Here is a 22,063-nt window from a genome sequence, read left to right on the forward strand (position 1 = left end):
TATAACTGGCTCCTGCATTACTGCAGCAGCATAATTGTTTCTAATTGCTAGAATATTTTGTTTTAAGCTGGACTAATGCTGTTGTTTTTAGTGGTTCCCCTGGAGTTTTGCGAAATGCCCTCCGTGCACTTTGCTACCACATGGAGGCGTTTCCTGTACGGGCTGCTGCTGCATGCCTTCTACTACCACGTCCTCACCCGTCGCCCGGACACACCTTGGCGGGCCTTGTTGCTGCTGGGCGGCGGAGGTCCCCAGTGGAAGTCCCTCTATGGAGGGGTCTCTCCCCCTATCTTGGGAGCCTTCGGTGGAGGGTGCTGCATGCAGCAGTACTGTACATTCATAGGTTCTACCGGTTCACGGGCTCCCAAGCTTGTCCCTTTTGCAACCTTGTGGAGTCCATGGACCATGTCTATGTTCTATGTCATAGGCTGCACAATCTTTTCAGTTTCCTCAAAAACCTTTTATTGATGTTTTGTTTGCACTTCAGCCCCACACTCCTGATCTACGGACACCTGGTGCGGAGGGGAGCGGGGAAGGAGGAGGACCTCCTTGTGAACCTGCTCCTGGGCCTGGCAAGGCATGCCATCTACAGGTCCAGGCAGCAGACGATCGAGGGGGTCATCCAACCTGACTGTCTGCCCCTCTACCGTGGCTACATTCGCAGCCAGATGTCCCTGGAAAGGGAGCATGCAGGATCCAAGGGCACAATTGATGCCTTTTGTGCCCGCTGGGCACCACAGGGACTGGGGTGTATTATTGACCCCTTTAATCACATTTTAATTTGATGTTTTAAGTTTCCTTCCTGCTTTGTCTTTTGTTTTGGGCAGTTCCCCTCCTTTTAGGGGGCTGCCCCTTTTGAGTTGTCCCTAAGTTAATTTGATTTTGTTTATTTGGTTGGACGCTAAAAGAAGTCCCCTGGGGTTTTGCAAATTAAATTGCAGGGCTTTATTAGATTGATTGACAGGTAAGGTCATATGACTGAGTGGAGCTAGGTTTTATGCAGAGATTTCAAGATTAAATGCTGCATTGAGCAATACCCCTCTTTTTCCCCCCTCTCTGAAGTTGGAGACTAGAATCTGCCAGAAGATAACTCTCTTTCGCTGAGATCCTGCTACATGAGAGTGGATCTTTCTCTGAGAGTTGCTGTCTGGAAGCTGCAGAGAGAGGTCTCCCTTTCTGTCTCTGAAGTCTGGAGACTGGGAGCTGCCAGACTGAGGTTACTTCTCTGACGTTCTGCTGTTTGAGGATATATCCTTCTCTGGACACTGCTGTCTGGATCTCTGTCCAGAAGTGTTAAAAGGCTGGAAATTGAGCACCGTGTGAGCATACTTGTTTTTTGTGCTAATTAATTCTGAAAAAGGGTGCATGTTTGTGGGGATATTGCTTTAAATTGGAACTATAATGATTGCTAGTTGTTAAGAATTATGCGTTGTCATGTCTAAGTATTTTAACTGGTATAAGTTATGCTAATTCTTTTTGCTATATTCTAACTGTTTTTAAATAAAGTTTGTTTTGATAAAAGCTTCCTAGTGGGGCAATTGCATCACACCTTGAACAAAACACCTTATGCTCACCTTATTGCCAAAATCAAAAGTAAAATTTGGGTCTAGGCTAGCTTCATAACACCTTGGAGTTTCTGATTTGGTCCCTAACAATTTCTCCCTATCTATTCTGTCTAGACCCCTTATGATTTTGAGCATTTTTATTACATTTTTCAAAGGGAAACCCTCAACTTCTCCCCATAACTGAATTCCTTCATCCCTGAAACCATTTTCATAAAACCTTTCTGCACTCTCTGTAATGTCTTTCAATCCTTCTTAAAGGCCAGTGTCCAGAATTGGACACAATTGCTGTAATTCTACCGCCCCACCCACCACAGGAATTGGAGCAGGTGAGGGGTGGACAATGGGAAGCTCCAAGGACCTCAGGCAGGATTTTCTGGTCTCAGGTCAAGCGAGGCCATAAAATCCCACATAATACTCTAGTTGAGACCAATTGAAGTTTTATAGATGCTCAACTTGCTTATGTACACTAAGGGCGGAATTTTATCGGCACATCCGCCCGAGTTTCGTACCATCCTGCCCGAGGCTAATGGAGAATGCTGTTCTCCGAGCCTCGCCCGCCCCCGGAATCGGGGCAGGCGTGCTGGTAAAATTCTGGCCTAAGTATTCCCACCATTGGGATTAAACTGACTGGCCTGTACTTGGTTTATCCTTGCACATTTTTTTGAATATGAATGTAATGCTTGCTATTCCTCAGTCGTCTGGCACCACCCCATATCATAATTAGTACCTCCACAATTTGCACCCTTATCTCCCTCAACATCCTCAAGTGAATCTCATCCAATCTAGGTGACTTATCAGCTTTAGTCACAGTCAGCCCAGACAGAATATATAGGGGGGGGGGGGGGGAACTTCCAGAGAGCAGATTTTGAATAATTGGTCAAATAAGCAAAATATGCTTTCTGAGAGTGGGGGCAGGCTCAATGAAGGCATTCAGGAGGAAGTTAATAATTATTTGAAAAGAAACAACGTGCAGGACAGGAGAATGGCACTGGGTGAAATGCTCATTCCGAGAGGCAGTGCAGATGCAATGGACTGAATGGCCTCCTTCTGCGTTGTAATAATTCTGTGATCATCCCTCACAACCATGATTGTTTATTTAACCAATATTTTAATCCACCTTTCCATTCTGTCTCAAAAGTCTTTCAACCACAAGTATTGAGCTGCCATTCCTGCCCTTCTTTAAGCCACACTTCAGTAATAGCTACGGGGTATCGCACTTGAAAGTCTTTATTTGTGCTTCATTTCATCGCCTTAACTAGACTGCTTGCATTGATGTGATTACTATTTATTCCTTCTGAGTAATGCATTGGAAACAAACACAGTGGCAAAAGCAAATAGCTGCTTGAATTTCATCACAAATAAGGGGATTTTTTTTTATTCGGGGCTATGGATTTATGGCCCCCAAAACACATCATAAAAGTTTAATACCCAGCAAGATTCTTTAACAGCAAGCTGAAGCCTGGTTAACAGAGGCCGCGTTTCCAGGCGGCTGGGGCGCGGCACGCGCTTCACTGGGTCTCCTTGGAAACGGCCTGATCACAATAGAGGAAGGCCCGAGGCCCGAGCGCCGGGAGGGAGGATCTGAATGTTGGACCCGGCAGCCGAGCTTCTCGCTCTGCCAGCCGGCCCCAACCACCGCTGTCTGTCTGTGGAGGGGTCCAGCTGAGCGAAAGGCCAAAGGGGGAGCCGGTGAAGATCCGCCGCAAACATACTCTGGTGAGTACTAGTTCATTTTCCATCTCCAAGCAGTTACTGTCTTAGTATACACACTGATTGGCTCAGAGCTTCTAGTCTCCTGGGGTCTGGTTCCAGAAGATACCCCAGAATAGTCACAGTGGGACACCACCCCGGGAGTCCCCACACAAGGACTGTAGGAGAATTGCCCAGGAACTTTCAACTTTCGGTCGGCAGTTACCCCGCGATGGGAACCACCCGATACTCCCATTTAAATCTGATTGTTCTGACTGTCAGCAGTTATGATGTGGAAATGCCTGCGTTGGACTGGGGTAAACCTGTTGGACTTTAACCCGGTGTTGTTAGACTCATTACTGTGTCAGCAGTTACCCTGGAAATGTTTTAAAGCACTTACAACTTTTCCTGGGTAGTTATCCTATTGATCTCCCAACTCCTTCAGGACTACCCACCCAGCTACCTCCCAACACCCCGATTACCTCCAGACATCCCAACACACTGGCTACCTCCCGACAGACCCACACCTCAGTACTTTCCCACACCTGACTACCTCCTGACGTCTGATATACCTTCCCAGCTCCCAAGTCGCCCTCTCCTCGCCCCCCCCAAAAAGATGTACTGCACATTTCACAGCAGACCTGGGACAGAAGCAGCTTCAGACTAAGAGAGGTAAAAAAGAACAGGGTGTCAATCTAGCTGTGATTGCCAATCCATAGACGTTCTGGTCCATTATTTTTGTGTGTGCCTGGAAGATCTTTGCATATAGCAATTAAAGATTCCTTCATCACCGCCACCTACCCGGTTAAGTCTATCAGCGAAGGACCTTGTAGCCGTGTTATTGCTTTCTCAAGCAGTTGAGTATGGGGTAGAAGCCAAGCAGGAACCCTTTAAACCACGGTTGTTGATAAGCATTGAAGTGGCAGTGAGTAGCACGACCATGTAAGACTGAAAAGACAAACTGATCATCTATTAATGTTTTTCCAGTCAAAGAAGGAAGGAGTTACATCTAATTCCAGACATGGTGCCAATAGGACAAGATACATCTAGAACCACTGGCTAAAACATAATTAGGTTTATTATCCAGTCAGCCACTGTGGTGGCTGGTCCAGTGGCTGAGAGGACACTTCCAATAAATATCAGAATGCACAGAATCTAGACAAATTAATATTGGCAAAAAGCACATTAAAAGAACCACAGACCGCAGTAGAAGCTATGCTTATTGTTTATTATAGAAATAGAATGCCATGTGATATCTCTGGACGAGGAGGATGCCTGCAATTCTACCTCTAAAACAAGCAGAATTTCAGCACAATAAGTTAAAATTATATTTGGGGGATAAAACTTTCAAGAGATTAGTCTTTTGGAGGGATTTAAATTAATTTGCATGGGTAAAAGCACAATTATAGACAAATCAAAGTGTAAGGGAAAGTCAAAAGAAGGGCGGCACGGTGGCACAGTGGTTAGCACTGCTGCCTCACAGCTCCAGGGACCTGGGTTCGATTCCCGGCTTGGGTCACTTGTCTGTGTGGGGTTTGCACATTCTCCTCGTGTCTGCGTGGGTTTCCTCCGGGTATTCCGGTTTCCTCCCACAGTCCAAAGATGTGCGGGTTAGGTTGATTGGCCATGCTAAAAATTGCCCTTAGTGTCCTGAGATGCGTAGGTTAGAGGGATTAGTGGGTAAATATGTAGGGATATGGGGGTAGGGCCTGAGTGGGATTGTGGTCGGTGCAGACTCGATGGGCCGAATGGCCTCTTTCTGTACCATAGGGCTTCTATGCTAAGAGCACCAAGGTTCAAAGGAAATAAGAGTGAAAGGATCTTGCAAAGTGAAGTTCTGAAGAAAGGTCCTTGGCCTGAGCTGTTAACTCTGCTTTTTTTCTCCACAGCTGCTATCAAACGTGTTGAGTATTTCCAGTATTTTCTGTTTTTATTTCAGCTTCCAGTATCTGCAGTATTTTGCTTTTGATTGCAGAAACAAGTAGCCAAGTGCATTTGTGAGAATATAAAATAAGTGGGCAAAGATTTAAAGAGATGCAAAAGACAGATATATAATTAAGATGAGATCTTTGGTGTTTTGCGATATGATATCCAAAGATGTGCAGGTTAGGTGGATTGGCCATGCTAAATTGCTCCTTAGTGTCGGGGGATTAGTGGGGTAAATACATGGGATTATGGAGATGGGGTCTAGCAGGCTTGATGGGCCGAATGGCCTCCTTCTGCACTGTAGGGATTCTATGATTTACAAAGGGGATTGCTAGTTTAACAATTGTAAAGGGAAACAATAATTATCTGTCATAATTAAAACTGAAAGTGCTGTAAAAGCTGAGCAGATCTGGCAGCATTTGTAGAGAGGGAAATATAGTTAATGGGAGCAACTTTCTGACCTCATTACACCTTGCGCAGATCACACCGATCCATGAAACCAGCGCGTAGGCCTAAAAATCACTTTTGCGCCCTGTTGTCCTGACCCCTTTCTATTGGTGCTAACCGGATCGTGCTCAGAAGGGGTGTGAGGCTGATTAGCTTGAGATTGACTTAATTTCAGTCTCATTAGCAAGTTCGGCATGCGTTTCTTCCCCCACAACCCCCCCCCCCCCTCTCCCCCACCCCGGAATGTTTCCGCCTTTCTGGCAGGACGTCACACAGGAGCAAATCAGTACTGGTCTCCACTAGCGGAGGCCAGGCGCGATGGCCAGGCTGGGGAGCTCGGGAGCCATTGAAGCTCCCATGTGGCCAGGGGTATAGCTGGACAGTGCCCACCGGACACCCTGGCACTGCCCCCCAGAGGAGAAATAACAAGCCTCAGATGTTTTCATTGTAATAAAGTTGGACACACACAGTCACAGTCTTGATGGCTTTAAAAAAGCATGGGGAAGACAGATGTAGTAAAACAAAAAATAAGCTTGTGGGGGTTATTAAAATGCTAAAGGTAAGCATGGTTGAAGCTAAAAAGGTGCTAGAGAATGTACAACCTGTTCAGTGGTTGGTCGATAAGTGAGTGCCAGATCTCTTTAAAGAATTTACTTGTGTGGGTAAGGCTTACTCATGTGTACCTAATGACTTAAATTGTGCATAGTAAATTATAATACAATTTCAGCCTCGCAAAGTGAATTTGCTTTTCAGCTCTTTCTATAGTATTCATTACTACTTGTATTTATTGACTATATTTTGTCTTGTATTTATTATGAATATAGGTATAGATCGAGAAACGATGCACGATCACTAGTTTGTAAAAATGCCAATATTCAAGATCCCCATAGTGCACAAATTTGGGATCATTTCCCACACTGATCACCTACTACTTGAAGAATCACTTGTGAAAAACACTGAAGAAGCATGGAAACGTAACAAATCAAAGGGTGCTGCAAAAAGGTTGGGTAGCACTTTAATGCCTAATTAGTTAACTGCTATAAGTATTTTATTTATTTAAAGTGGTTAACAAATATTTAGTTTAAATGAAAAAAAATCATACTTTTAGTTTACTTTTTAAAATGCAATTTTTATTGTACTTCTTTGTGTAAATACTGTGATTTTTACCTACCACTGAGCTGCCTATTATAATTGTGTTCATTGGAGCTTTGGCCAGGGTGACACATTTTTGAGAGTTTCCACAGATGGATGAGCCTAGTGTGTGTGTATCCTTTATCAATAAAGAATTTTGTCAATGAACCAGACAACTATTTTCAGCATGCCAAGGATGGGGGCCATATTTCTTATGCTTCAGCCTTTGTTTGGGCTGGATTCCATGAAGAGCTTGACTCTGAAATTCCACGTATCTATTTGCACTAGATTTGTACCAATCAATTGGAATTTGTGTCAACTCATGCTCTGTAGATGTGAAATCAATTGTGAATCCAGTGAGCCCCACGCACACCTTCATTTCAGAATGGTTTTCACATTTGGAAAAACTGCCTGCAAATCATCACGCCCAATTCTTTCATAGAATCCCTACAGTGCAGGAGGAGGCCATTTGGCCCATCAAGCCTGCACCGACAACAATCCCATCCTGGCCTATCCCTGTAACCCCATGTATTTACCCTAATAGTCGCCCTGACACTAAGGGGCAATTGAACATGGCCAATCCACCTATCCCGCATATCTTTGGACTGAGAGGAAACTGGAGCACCCGAAGGAAACCCACGCAGACACGGAGAATGTGCAAGCTCCACACAGACAGTGACCCAAGCCGGGAATCGAACCTGGGTCCCTGGCATTGTGAGGCAGCTGTGCTAACCACTGTGCCACCATGCCGCCCAAGTCTATACAAGTCAGTCGGTGATCTTGAAGCACAAAGCTAGCTCATTGTTACTGATGAAGTGAATGAATTGTTTCACTTCGTCTTCAAAATGATTTGTGTCTATAACCTCCTGGTAGAATTCACTTAATTTCTTACTGCAGTGGCTTTTTGCATTCTCATGTCAAAATACATGCAAAATAAATCAACAGTTTTCTTCAGAGATTCACTTCTACTCTGTAATTGCACCATCATTGTATCATAAATAACATTGACAGCCTCAACGATGATCTACTCTTTCCCTTTTAATGTAATTACAATGGGCCCTATTTTACCATTTTGATTCTAGGTGCTGGGTGGACTTGAAACTGGGAGTGTTTCAGATCCAACTTTTAGACCCGTTCTCAGGCGCCCCCATACGTACTCTGCCTGAAAAATATCAGCGATTCCGAATCGTGCTGCACAAGCCTGTGGGTGGGGCTTAATGCACCCAAAATCCTGCAGCTCCAATTGGTGCCTCCAAATGTGCATGCACAGAAAAAATTATGGAATAACGCTCCCCTACCACATCCCTCCCGGGCCGAATAATGCCTCCCCCTGACCCTCACAGACATTGCCTGACCCCCTTATCTCCCACCCCCCTGCTACCCAGACCAATCACGGGTCTCCCCCGCTCTTCCCCCCCCCCCCCCCCCCCCCCCCAGAATAGCAGCAGACCCCCCTTCCCCACCCACTGATCTTGGGCAGAGAGATCCACTCTCCCCCTTCACCCTACAGATATCAGGCATCCCCCTCACCCCCACCCTGGACCCCATCTCCTCCGGACTCTGATGGCTGTGTGACACCACCCTCTCTCTCCTCTGTCCCCAATCATTGAGGCACTGAACCACCACTCCCCCCTCCCCAGCAGCACACCTGCAAGTGCTCACTTGCCTTCCCCTCAATGCTAACAAGCAAACTGCATGGAACCTGCTGGAATGTTCTGCCAAACTGCCTGCAGCTGATCTGCCCTAACGAGGGGCAGCTCCATTAAAAACTCAAGAATGGACAGGCAGGTAGGCACTCGCGCACAAAATGTGTGCCCGATTTACTGAGGGCGACCTGGGGAGGCTGCTGGATGCAGCAGAGGTGAGGCGGGACACCCTCTTTCCCCCCAAGGAGGACACAGACCCAGGGGCTCTGATGGAAATGCAGCCTGGGAGGAAGTCGCTGCCTCAGTCAGTGCCAGGGCACTGGCCCCCCGAACCGGGAAGCGGTGCTGGAAAAAAGTCAATGACCTCATCCCTGCAGCAAGGGTGAGTACTGAACCCCATCTTGCATCTTCCCCCACATCTTCCCCAGATTCTCCCATCTCCAGCACCCTGCATGTTTCCAGCCCTTGTCCCCCAAGCACCTCCTTCCTATCCCCCCCCAAGAGCCCCACTGTGCTTGCCCTCTAAGGGCAACCACTTGATACTCTGCAGGAGGCACGCCACCATTTCTTTCATGGCTCCTTCTGTCTCCACAGGAGAAGACCAACCGTAACACCCCTGAGAGGGCGAAGACAGGGGGGTGGTGAGGAGCGGGCGCTGGAGCTCTCCAGAGAAGGGGAGATATGGGCTGTCAGAGCCAGCATGGTCGGGCTGCCGTCAGGACGTGAGCACCTATCATTCTCCAATCACTTTGAGGCAACTTCTCGGGGGCATGAGTTTCGGGTGTGAGGGGCAAGGTTTAAAGGAGATGTACGAGGCATGTTTATTTGCACAGAGAGGGTAGTGGGTGCCTGGAACTCACTGTCGGGGGAGGTCGCGGACACAGATATGATAGTAATCTTTAAGGGGCGTCTCTACAGCTAGGTGAATGGGATGGGAATAGAGGCATATGATCCCTGGAAGGGTAGGGGGTTACAAATCAGATGGGCAGCCTGGTTGCTACAGGCTTGGAGGGCCAAAGGGCCTGTTCCTGTGATGTAATTTTCTTGGTGCTTTCTTCTATGTTCAATGGAGAAATGTGAATCATGTGCTTGGCATCCCGGATTCCTCTCCCTCCCTTGCACTTAACCTTGTGTCCTGTGTTGCAGGGACACATCCGGATGCCACGGGGCCTTCTGGACTCCAGGCCCGAAATGCAGCTCCCGCCCATCCTGGTCCAGACAGCGCGGACGAGTCCTCAGAGGATATGGGTGAAGGGACCTCCGAGGGTGGCACCATTTTGGCTTCTGCTGCCGTCTCATAGCTGACACGTCGGTGGGTCCAGTTAGTGGTGAGGCTTCTGGGTCACTCTCTGGTGAGCATGACACATCTGCTGATGTACATCAGGTGGAGGAGGGAACGTCAGAGGTCTCAGGCATGCGGGGGTCTGCAGAGGTGAGACTCAGCTGGCCCCAGGCTACATGCTGGGCCTCTGAGATCACTTCACTTCTCCTCAGCTGCTGGAGATGCAGCAGCAGAGCCAGGGAATGCAGGAGGGGCTGACGGCCACACTGGACCAACTGCGAGGCTGTTGGGAGGAGTCCCAGAGCTTTCAGGCGGACCAGCTATTGCCTGTCTTGCATGCTTTCCAGGCCAACACTTCATGGGTGGTGTCTGCAGTGGAAAGCCTGGGGCAGGGGATCCTCACCATGAATGGCAGGCTCCAAGTGATGGTCGAGTCACTGCAGGCCACAGCAGCGTCCCAGTCGGCCGCGGTTGGGTCACAGCAGGCCACAGCTGAGGGACTGAACAGGATTTTCGAGGTTCAGTGGCCCATGGCTGACAGACTCGAGAGCTTGCAGGAGACCCAGCAGGACAGCGCTGAGACACAGCAGGCTACAGCAGCAGCCCTTGAGAACATGGCCCAGTCACGGAGGATCATGGCTGAGGGGTTGCAGAGCATGGCCCAGTCTCAGAGAGCACTTGCTGCAGCCATTGAGAGGTGGCCCCTGACTCAAGTGGCTATCGCAGAGGGTTCGACCACCAACGGTAGGCCGCAGGTGGTCCTCCGGGATTGGCAGTACCAGGTGAGGCTGGAGCTCACCGCAGAAGCACCGCCGTCCCATGGACTGACCCAAGGGAGGAGGAAGGGCTCAAACCCATTCCGGGGCCTTCCAGCCAGGAGACTGTGGCTGTGGCTACACCTTCTGACTCCCCTCTTCCTGACACCGGGGCATCTCAGGGGCAGCGGGATGGAGTGAGTGTCATGGAAACACCCCAGACACCTGGAAGCAGGCCAGGGCCCTCGAGGTCCAGGGCCTCCAGAGGACGCCTGCCATGTGCATCACAGCAACGGGGTGAGGTAGGCAGCTGACCCCCTCCACCTCCGATGTACATTCTGGAGAGTCACTGAGACACAGTGGTAGGCCACGTAAGGTTAGGAAGTTGTAGTTGCACCGATATGGCACGGGTGAGGGGCTGCACCAGTTAGAAAGATATTTAAGCACCTTCAAGTTTTCTGTTCACAAGTTTTAATGTTAGAATGTCTGATTTAAACACCTTTATTGCAATTAAATGTTTTTGCACCATCCACCTGTGACTAATTTGTCTTGAATAGGAATCTTCTTCTATTGATGATCGCTGGAACGATGTTTCATGTAGGTGTCAGTTGGGGAGGCCCCTCAGTGCTGTGTCACTGAGGAAAGGAAGGCATTGGTTCCCCAGACCCCACGGATGATCCTCACCCGCCCCAGGGCCCTGTATGGGCGTTTCAGATCCCTTACCCATTACACGTGGGACCAGGTGCCAGGGTGCATGCAGAGCTCAGGTAGGAGTCAGAATAGTTTGCACCAGGGCATCATCATAATGGTGCTTAGCGAGTCATCATCACCCTCCTGCCTGCCAAAAAACTCACCAACACAGAGTACCCAGGCCCACCGCTTTGGTGTGACAATGTTGCAGGAGATAGAAGGAATTTTGGGGGTGGGGATGGAACCCACAGACACAAACGCCTAGCAAGTGAACTGCCTGGTGATCAGGGCCTCCCTTGCTGCCCTCGCATGCCTCATTTGGGCTGCCTACCCTCCAGCGCTTGGTTGGTGTTCCTCGGCATGCTCTTCCCCATCTCCCTCCTTCTCCTCTTCCTCCTCCTCCTGCTGATCATCCTCCCCAGCGATGCCCGACAGGTCAGCCTCCATGTCCACTCCCTCCTCCTCCAATATGTCACCTCTCTGTCGAGCCAGATTGTGCAAGGCACAACACACGACCACGATGTGGGAAGAGATCACTGGGCTGTATTGGAGGGCTCCGCCAGATCGGTCCAGGCACCGCAATCGCATTTTGAGGAGTCCAATGCGCCTCTCCACTATCGCGCGGGTGGCTACATGGGCCTCATTATAGCGAGTCTCCGCCTCAGACACAGGCCTCCGCACAGGTGTCATCAGCCATGTCCGAAGCGGGTAACCCATATCACCCATGAGCCACCCCCGCAGCCTCTGGAATGTCCAAGCACCCGACAATGAAGTTGTTGTGCACGCTACCTGGATGTCTTGCACAGACATGCATAATGCTCATGTTATGGTCGCACACTCGTTGAACATTGAGGGAGTGGAATCCCTTTTTGTTGATGAATCTCCGTGGATTCTGTAGGGGGACCTTGAGGGCAACATGTGTGCAGTCGATGGCCCCCTGTACATTAGGCATCCCCGCAATGGCTGCGAACCCTGCAGCCCGGGCTTCCTGATGAGCCTGGTCCAGGTTAAATTTGATGTACTGCCCAACCTGGGCGTGAGGGCTTCTGTGGCCTGCTTGACACAGGTGTGCACAGGAGATGCCAGGTCCTGCAACAGGTTGCACAGGTGTTGCACTGTCTGCTTTCGGAGGCAGAGACGTCAGCGGCACTCGGTGCCCGACATCTATTCAAATGACACTCGTGCTGGGGTCTCTGCTCCCTCCTTTTCCTGCCTTCACCCCCTGGATGAATGGCGGTCACTTCCTGCCTCTGGTGGTCGTCTCCCTCTAGTCCTGCAAGTGGTAAGGCCCGGGCGTCCTATGCCTGAAATTTTTCCTCCAGCTCCAGCAGCAACCAAAATAACAGCAAGATCAATTGGTTGCATTGCAAAAACCACCTCGTCACTCTGAAGGGGGGGAGGGGGGGAGAGGAACTCACGTAGAGGTTAAGAAACACTGCTTGCCCCTAGCTCATCAACAGTCACTGTCCATACCCTCCAATTCCCCCAGCCACATGCTCCCCACAATCACAGCCCCTCCAATTCCCTAGCCACAGGCTCCCCATTATCCCAGCCCCCCAATTCCCCCTGCCACATGTTCCCCATTATCCCAGCCCCCCCCAATTGCTCCAGCCACGTGCTCCCCACAATCACAGCTCCCCCAATTCCCCAAGCCACATGCTCTCCATTATCCCAGCCCCCTGCTAATTCCCCCAGCCATATGCTCCCCACAATCACAGTGCCTTGCAAAGTTGAGAGGCTGCAGCAGTGCAATTTGCAAGGGCTTTGTGCACATCCTTCAGCTGGAAGTGAGCTGAGTGCACTAGGACCCAGCAGCACCGCAAGACCCGAGGTCACTGCTGAGACCTGGGTCCGTGCTGCAAGTTGGACATTGGAGACCCTGCAGAGCAACAGCCCCCTCCCCCTCACACACTTGCAGAGCCGCCACCGACCCGAGAAAGAAAATGGCCACAACAACAGGACACCCGTGAGCAGCAGAGAGCCGTTGGACGCTACGCACTTACCTCCTCACTAAATCTCACTGAAGGAGTGCCCAAATTGGACTTTTATGGAGCATGTCTGTTTCGCGCCAATTCGGGATTGGTGAATGCGGTAGTTAAGGAGGAAGAGCTGGTAAAGTTGGGTGTGCAGCCCATTAATTCAATTTAAAAGAATTCAAATGCACTTAAATGGCCGTTGCGTCCAATTCGGGCATGATTCCGATCGCGTCCATTTTCGGGCCTTGGTAAAGGGGGAACAGGCGCAGAGGCGGGCGCGGACCGGTGCTACTTGCCTCACGCCCGACTTTACCAATTTTTCACACCCGAAAACAGGCACAACGTGATGGTAAAATCAGGCCCATTGTCTCTATTTTTCTTCAAAAAAAAAGTTCCTGCCTCTTGTAAGCTTTTCATCATCAGAGGAACTTGTATTTTTTGCTAATGTTAGTGCCTCTGCTTCCACTGAGTTATAGTCAGTTCAGACTTCCATGACAAAGGTTTTAACTGATACTAATAATTGTGCAGTATTCAATAAAGTTGCATCAACATTTTGCAGTGATTTGCTGATGGCATTAATTCTTTGAAGTAAATGGTTCCACAAAACAATAAGAACAGCAATATTGTACTTTTCAAAGCTTCTCTGCTAAGGATTTTGCTTCAGCTTTCACACATGGCTTTTTTGAATTTGATGGGCTATGTCTGATAAGGTTTCCTTATATCAACAAGTTCATTTTCAAAGTCAAAACAGCATCTGCATGAGTGGATCATCTGGTGTCACAAATTCTTCTGACTGTCAATGCTTTCCATTTTGCCTGTTCCAAGCATGATTGCAACATATTCCACTAATTCGTGGATACTGAAAAATGGCATACATGTTTTGAGCAAAGTCAAAAAACTGTGCAGCTGTTTCACACAATTCAGCTGCTGCATTGCAGGTTGAATTCAAGGTGTGACTGGAACATAGGATGAATAATGCACAAGGCTTTCATTGTTCGGTCTTGCTTGTAGACCTGAATATTTTCCTGCCATAAATGAGGCATTATCGAAGCTCTGCCCATGACAATTTTTGATGTCCAAACTTAAATTTGAATTGATTTCCAAAACAGTTGTCTACAGACACTCCGAAGTGTGGGACTGCAGCTCGACGAAACAAAGAAATCGCTCAACTTCACTATTACTAGTCACATATCTTAAAATTAATGGTCCACATGACTTGCATCTGGTGCTGAATCAATTATTATGGAATAGTATTTGGCATCTTTTACTTCATTAGTGAATTGATTTCTGAGCCGCTCTGCCATTATCGTGATGAAGTCATCATAGATTTTGTGTGTCTAAAACGTTGGTCTTCCCTGAGCTACAATATTGATAACTTTTCAAATGCTCTTCGAGAAGCTCCTCAAATTAATTGAGATATTCAAGGCAGGCTAAAAAATTACCTCTTTGAGTTGACAATGATGAGTCATCATGTCCTCTTAGAGGTAGTTCCGGCAGTTTGACTGTGGCACAGCATATCTCAGCACTTTTCTCCAATAAGGACATTCCTTTTCAAACTGAGCCAATAACGCAGAATAACTTCTTTCAGATAATTTAATCTTCGAACGAATGCACACATAGCTTTAACATGAGCTTTGGAAGTTTCATGATCAGCAATATCTCTTCCACATTTCTCCAGTTGGAGTACCCGTTGATGAATACTTGTTTCTCTTTACTAGGCTCAGGGAATAATTTGCAAACGTAACAGTTGACTACCTTTAGAAGTTTCTGAAAAAATCAACCAATTTCTAATTTCCGTCATCAAATTTTTTTTCACCCTCAGAAAATGGGACTCATGAAGACTTCGAACCTGCTTTTAGCCTCCAATATCAATGTATAAAATTTTCTATCATACCAGTGGAACAGATTTGGCCATAAGGCAATGTCTTCAGGGTAGGTTTCTTCCCTCAACTTAACAGAAAGTTCCTTTGCCATTTCAGATTCGTCTTGTTCAACTTTTTCAATCGATGTGGCATCTCCAGAAATTGGAAAGTCTAAGTCCTCAGATAATTCACCCATACTTCTGGTGGATGAGAATGATTGTGTAGTTTGTACAATGTTCAAATCTTCGAGCTTTTTAAAATAAAGTAACAAATTGTGTTTGCCTAGCTTCATCCTCTTGCCTCGCCTTCAATTTTCTGTGTTTTTGACTGCTGGATTGAAAGTATCACATCATATTAACAGATCTTTGTATAGTTTAATGAATATAAATTTTCTGAAAGACCATGCTTTTTTTGGCCTCATCAGCCCTGGGGAGTCGAGTTGCCCCTGCTCCCCTCGCTGCTCGACAATGGCAATTCCAATTCTTGACCGGCTGGCTGGCTGAAAACATTGCCTTATGGCCAAAATCTGTTCCACTGGGTATGATAGAATATTTTGTACATTGATATTGGAGGCGAAAAGCAGGTCTGAAGTCTTCACAAGTCCCATTTTCTGAGGATGAAAAGAAATTTGATGACGGAAATTAGAAATTGGTTGAGTTTTTCGGAAACCTCAAAGGCAGTCTACTGTTACGTTTGCAAATTATTCCCTGACCCTAGTAAAGGAAAACATCACTTCCCTTTTTTTTGCCAATTCACTGGATCCAGGTGGTGCATTACACTTCACCTTGATGACCTTGCCTTGCTGCTGGCTACTTGCTATGGCCTCACCAACCCTCCTCAACCATGGCCTGGGGGTTGAGTTGCCCATACTCCCCTCGATGACAGCTTGCTTCCCAAGTCCCAGTTAACTGTTTGGCTCACCATCTCCATCCCTCGTGGCACATTTTGGCCAATTTACAAGAATTAGTTAAGCAAACACAAGAGATCTTTGCCTTGACTGCTGCCTCTCTCCCTCCTATTCACCCCAACGTTCATCAGTGTTTTCCTTGTCTAAGGGAACTCGACCAATCATAGTCTAATGTCACTCTGCATTGCCTGCTGATAGCCCTGCCTTTGTTGATAGGCTCTGTTGAGCCTCTGAGACTCTGAGTGGAGTGATCTCGTTAAGGGATGAGTAGACACACTATGCCTCATCTCTAAGAATCCGCTCAAGTACTTTAGTGGGTGGAATGAAGAGCAATGGACCCTGGACTACCAGACGATGAAGGAGCTATGGCAACTGCCAGAAAAACGAATGCAGGAAGCTCTTGTGGATGCAGACCAGCTGAATGTTGAGGGACTGAAAATCATTCCTGTTGTTAAATCTGACTGCATGCCTTGATGACTACAGGAGTACAATCAATGGTGTCCTGCAGCTGGGGGAATTCAGCAATGGAAGTGAAACCCACAGCTTTTTCTCCTGTGAGATACCATCTGTCAGGAATTCTACTTTGGTACTCAGCTTTTGCAAGGTGAGATACTGTGGTTAGCAGCTAATTGAAGAGAGCCCCAACAGTTAGAAGCAATGTGACCGTTGTGTGTGGGAAAGCTGATTGGGTGCTTCCTGTAAAATAAGACCAATCATATTTTGTTGACCAAGTTAAACTTGATGTCACCACTGGCAGGGCATGATAAGCAATGCTGTGAGATTTGAGATGTTCTGCAAGGTGGGCATAACGCTCTGTGCCCATCTGCCTGGAGAGTCGCAATCTACTCTGCGCCTGATTTTCCGCCAGCTCAAGGGTGTGGATCTCCAGCAGTGGATCCTAATCTGAGGGCATTTCCTCCTTTGCCTTCCTGACTCTTGTCCCTTTCCTCTGCATCTGCCATTCCTGCAGAGGATGTTGCTCTAGATCCAAAATCATAAGTTGTGCTCCAGCTGCTAGCTACTTCCTTCCTTGTGTTCAGGTGACATCTTAATTATATTTTAGGAAGTCTATTTCCCTCCTCTTATGCCCCCATAATGCCAGGTTTGTGATAAACTGCTGCACTGCTCAAGTGCTTATTGACTGTTCTCCCTGCAGTGATTGGACAGCACCTGCATATCAATGGCTTGAGTTCATTTCTGTGCCATTCTCCCTTTCATAGGACCACCCAATTTGCTGAGGAGGGCAGGTTCTGATGCATACATTTGTGATGAAGTTGTCTGGAAAGTTTAAACTTCCAATGGGCTGATTTGCGCTGCCTGGGATGCTTCCCAAATGTCTCTAACACTGAGCTTAGAATGTCATCTGCCAGGATATTCTGAACTTAATATTAATTTTTATACTTTAACCGAAGGACAAATGGTTGCAGAAGGATGGCTAGACTTCTCTTGTGGATTGAAACACTACCCCATCTCAAGAGGAAACAAAAGGAACCATCCAGATGTTGACAAAGACATAGGCCTTTTGCTAAAGCTAATTCAAAAGGGTAATTTCAGATACAAAGACACTGGCTGTCTCAAACATTCAAGGTGCAACACGGGATGTACACGCGACCTAACGACGCACCTTATTTGGAAAAGAACTTTGGACTTGTAAAGGTCAGATGATGAATCAACCATACTTTCTGTTTGTTTTTAAATAACAGCAAGAAGTTGTTCTACAGAATTCCATCAAAAAGCCATTGACCAGCGGTAATCATCAAAGCAACCAAGGTAGTTAACAACAATATCTTTAAAGTGGGCAAAGGACTCTGCCTCCTCCCCCAACCTATTCCAATTTATAGGTCAATTATCTCAATTTCAGGACATCACTGCAGGAGTTCCTCAGGGTAGTGTCCAAGGTCCAACCATCTTCTACTGCTTCGTTAATGACCTACCTTCTCTCATAAGCTGAGAAAGTGGAATGCAATGTTCAACATCGTTCACAACTATTCAAAGCACTGAAGCAATCCATGTTCAAACGCAACAAGGCCTGGACAATAACCGTCATGGGCTGAGAACTGGCAAGTGGCAGGAAATTACCATCTCCAATAAGGGAGAATCTAACCATCACCCTTTGACATTCAATGACATTGCCATCGCTGAATCCCCTACAGTCAACGTCCTGGGGTTACCATTGACCAGAAACTGAACTGGACTAGCCATATAAATACTGTGACTACAAGAGCATGTTAGAAGCTAGGAATCCCAGGGTGAGTATCTCATCCCCTGACTCCCCAAAGCATAAGCAACATCTATAAAGCACAGGTCAGGATTATTATGAAATGCTCTCCATTTGTCTTGTTGAGTGGACTCCAACAATACTTAAGAAGCTTAAAACCATCCAGGACAAAGCAGCTTGCTTTATTGGCATACCATTCACTCCCTCCACCACTGATGTACAGTGCAGTGCACTGCAATGTACAAGATGCACTGCAGGAACTCACCAAACTTCCTCAAACAATACCTTCCAAACGTACAACCATTGCCATCTAGAATGACAATGGCAACACCACCACCTCAAAGTTTCCCTCCAAGCCACACACTAATCTTGATTTAGAAATATATCACCATTCCTTCACTGCCACTGGAAATCCTGGAACTCCCAACTCAACAGTGGTTCAAGAAGGTAACTCACCACCATCATCTTGAGGTCAATTAGGGCTGGACAATAAATGTTGACCTAGCCAGCGAAGCCCACATCCCAAGAATTAATTTTAAAAAAGCAATAAAAAGGAATGCATGGTTGTTGCTTCACAACACCAGGGACCTGGGTTCAATTCCAGTCTTGGATGGTTGTGTGGAGTTTGCATGTTCTCCGTGTCAGCATAGGTTTCATCCGGGTGCTCCGGTTTCCTCCCACAGTCAAAAGATGGGCAGGTAGTGTCCCAAGATATGTAGGTTAGAGGATTAGTGGAGTAACTATGTGGGGTTACGGGGATAGGGCCTGAGTAAAATGCTCTATCGGAAAATTGATGCAGACTCGATTGGCCGAATGGCCTCCTTCTGCAGTGTAGGATTCTATGATAAATTCTATCTATGGCAAGTGTCAGATACTTGGCCCAGATGTGCTGATCTGAATTATTACCCAGGAAATGTTATGCTGGTTAATTCCCATTCTAACTCATAGATTAGCCACAGTCTGTGACTTTGTAATCTTGTTACTACCCTTTGTAAACCACTCCGAGTGCCCTCTTCCACACCCAGGAAATCTTCAGCCACTGAAAGAGTCATTTTTCACAAGGCGCTCCGTATTTAAACTAATTGAATGCAACACTTGAAAGAAAGCATCAGCCCAACACTCAGTGTTTGAGTTCAATAATCCCAAATCAAATAAGGAATTATACTTTTTAATCCCAGAAAGAGCCCCCAATTTTTGTTAGGATCCTAGACCAGAATGCCCAGGTACATTATGAAGCCAGACTAGACCCCAACTATTTTTTTATTTTGGCATAATTGTGAGGAAAGGATGCTCTGCTCCAGGAATAATTTCACTGATAAATTAGGGACCTTTTATCAAAACAAGTTTTATTTATAACACAGTTTAAGCATAATTCTGACAAAATGAAGCAGTTTAACTTGTAACACAACTCTCATTTCTAACTTTAACCTTGTCAGTTTTAATTAAACATCATTCTTTCCACAGCCTCAAATATCGCTTTAAATACAGTTACACCGAGGCATACTTGCTATAAACTAGTTTAGAAAGTCTTGAAGTTGTCAGAGAGACTGTGTGTGCGTGTGAGCGTGCACGTGCGTGTGAGAGAAAGTCAGAGAGTATACTTTTTGTTTTTAAACAGCTCCAGCCAGCAAACTGAAAACTCTAAACTGTAACAAAAAGCTGTTTCTATGCTACAAACTTAGCTTCTCCCATTAACCATATCATCATATGACTATATGCCAAAAATACCCAGCTGCCATTCCCTTAAGCGAAAAAAAGGGGAAATCTCCATTTATAAACAACAGTTTATTAGCCTTATCTTAATAAACACTACATGCTAAAATGAGTAATTATCTTGCTTTCCCAGCATCTGAGCTGTTTTCCTTCCAGACATACCGACTCCCGGTGGAAAAAACTGGATGTTAAATATTCTACAGAAACATAAAATATATCAATAGCATAGTTTCAGCACACTTTGCATAAAATATGTTTACAGGACTTACTTCAGCTGTTGTCCAGACCTTGATATCTATTAATACTTTTACCATTTTACAATTGACTTCTATTTCTTTTTGAGATGCGGACATTACTGAATTTATTGTCCATCTCTTGTTGCCTGTGTACAGCTGACCTGGTTGCTCGGTGTAAAGGGCATTAAGTGTCACTCATCTACTGTGCACTCAACATGCATGTTGAACTGGCAAATTCTCTTCTGTGAGAAAGATTGGTGTATCAGTTGGCATTTTGTGACAATACAGTAGCTTTACAGTCAATTTTCTGATGCTATTAGGAAATGATGAGTTATTTTGATTTCAGTTTTGCAACTTGCTATAGTGGGTTTTGAACTCAACTCCAGATTACTAATCCAGGACTCTATAGTAACATATCTAAAACTAACATGAAGTTCCAACATCTTGCCTAACATTGGGGTACAGTACTGGTGGGGAGAGGTCTGTCACTGTAATACACAGGAACACAGTACTAGTGGGGAGAGGTCTGACACTGGGATACACTACTCATGGGGAGAGGTCTGACACTGTATAACTCAGGAGCACAGTATTAGTGGGAAGGGGTCTGCCACTGTGTAACACCAGGATATTGTACTCTTGGGGAGAGGTCTGACACTGTATAACACCAGGATATAGTACTCCTGGGGAAACGTCTGACATTATATAACAGTAGGATATCATACTCCTGGGGAGAGGTCTGACACTGTATAAAATTGGGGTAAATACTGGTGGGGACAGGTCTGTTTCTGTATAATACTAGGGTACAGCATTGGTGAGGAGAGGTCTGTTACTGTATAACACTGGGATGCAGTACTGCTGGGGACAGATCTGTTACAGCATTATACTGGGGTAGAGTACTGGTGGGAGAGGTCTGTCACTATAACACAGGGAGACAGTACTGGAGGATACTGCTTTGACAATGTACATCACTGGGACAAAGTACTGGTGGGGAGAGATCTGTCACTATAACACTGAGGTACAATACTGGTGAGGACAGGTTTGTCGCTGTTTAACACTGGGGTACAGTACTGATGGGGACAGATTTGTTACCATAACACTCGGGTACAGTAAGAGTGGAGGAAGGCTTTTTGCTGTATGATACTGGGAACAGTACTGGTGGGGACAGGTTTGTCATTATAACACAGGTTGGTCACTATAGTACCGGTGGGGACGGCTCTGTTACTATATAGCATACAGAAAAGGGAAGCTCTTTGCAGAGGAAAGGAGAAACATCTGAGATGATTTTTTAAGCTAATTCTCCTCCTACCAACCTCTTTGACCTGAAGTTGTTGACCACTGCTGGGATCTGATTCAATCTGCAGAAAAATACAGACTGTCTGTGGCTCACGAACTGGTGGGTTTTGACTTTGATCTTGGAGATTAGAAAAGAAAGAGTTTCAAGGTTACGCCTAGTTATTTCAGAAACTCTTCAGCCTATATATCTATGATCAGTTAATAAAGTTATCCCCAAAATTCACTTCATTTGACTTGAGATAAAGCTGCTCTTCTGGGGTTATTGGAATGAGCTGGAAATAGTTGTAGCATTTCTTCATTCAGCAACATAAAGAAAAAACGTTTTTAATGTTATCTATTATACAATATTACTATTTGTTTATTTCAGAAACCCCTTTGAAGTCACAGAACAATTTGTCCAGGAGTTGAAATTAGCAAAAGAGCAAAAGGAAAAGGAACAAATGATTGAAATGGCTCAAAAAATGCTCACCAGAAACAAGGTGCAAAATAAACCATTATTGGATGAAAGGTTTGCTTTAATGACTTGAAGGATCTTTGTTTAACATGTTAACAGTAGAAGCGATAATAGGAGACTCAGATAGGAATAGTCTCATGGAGCATTTGCTCTCAGGATTTCTCACCATCTACATGATACGTCACTACATTTCAAAAGTATTTCTAGGCTGTAAAAAGTTTTGGGACATCCTGATGTCCTGAATGGCACTATTGGAAATATGTGTTTTTTATA

The 22,063-nt window shown here is 46.2% G+C and overlaps 1 protein-coding gene across 1 annotated transcript in view; it reads left to right on the forward strand.

Annotated features, from left to right (window-relative positions):
* Window positions 1-3,252: 3,252 nt before the first annotated feature.
* tmem232 (transmembrane protein 232) overlaps window positions 3,253-22,063 on the forward strand; it is a 74,337-nt gene continuing 55,526 nt past the window's right edge. The window contains exons 1-3 of the mRNA XM_078213874.1: window positions 3,253-3,281; window positions 6,452-6,629; window positions 21,704-21,815. Of these exons, the coding sequence (XP_078070000.1) occupies window positions 6,493-6,629; window positions 21,704-21,815 (249 nt within the window). The 5' untranslated portion in view covers window positions 3,253-3,281; window positions 6,452-6,492. The remainder of the gene's footprint in view (window positions 3,282-6,451; window positions 6,630-21,703; window positions 21,816-22,063) is intronic.

The sequence above is a fragment of the Mustelus asterias genome, chromosome 6 (genome assembly GCF_964213995.1).
Source record: "Mustelus asterias chromosome 6, sMusAst1.hap1.1, whole genome shotgun sequence".
Taxonomy (NCBI): domain Eukaryota; kingdom Metazoa; phylum Chordata; class Chondrichthyes; order Carcharhiniformes; family Triakidae; genus Mustelus; species Mustelus asterias.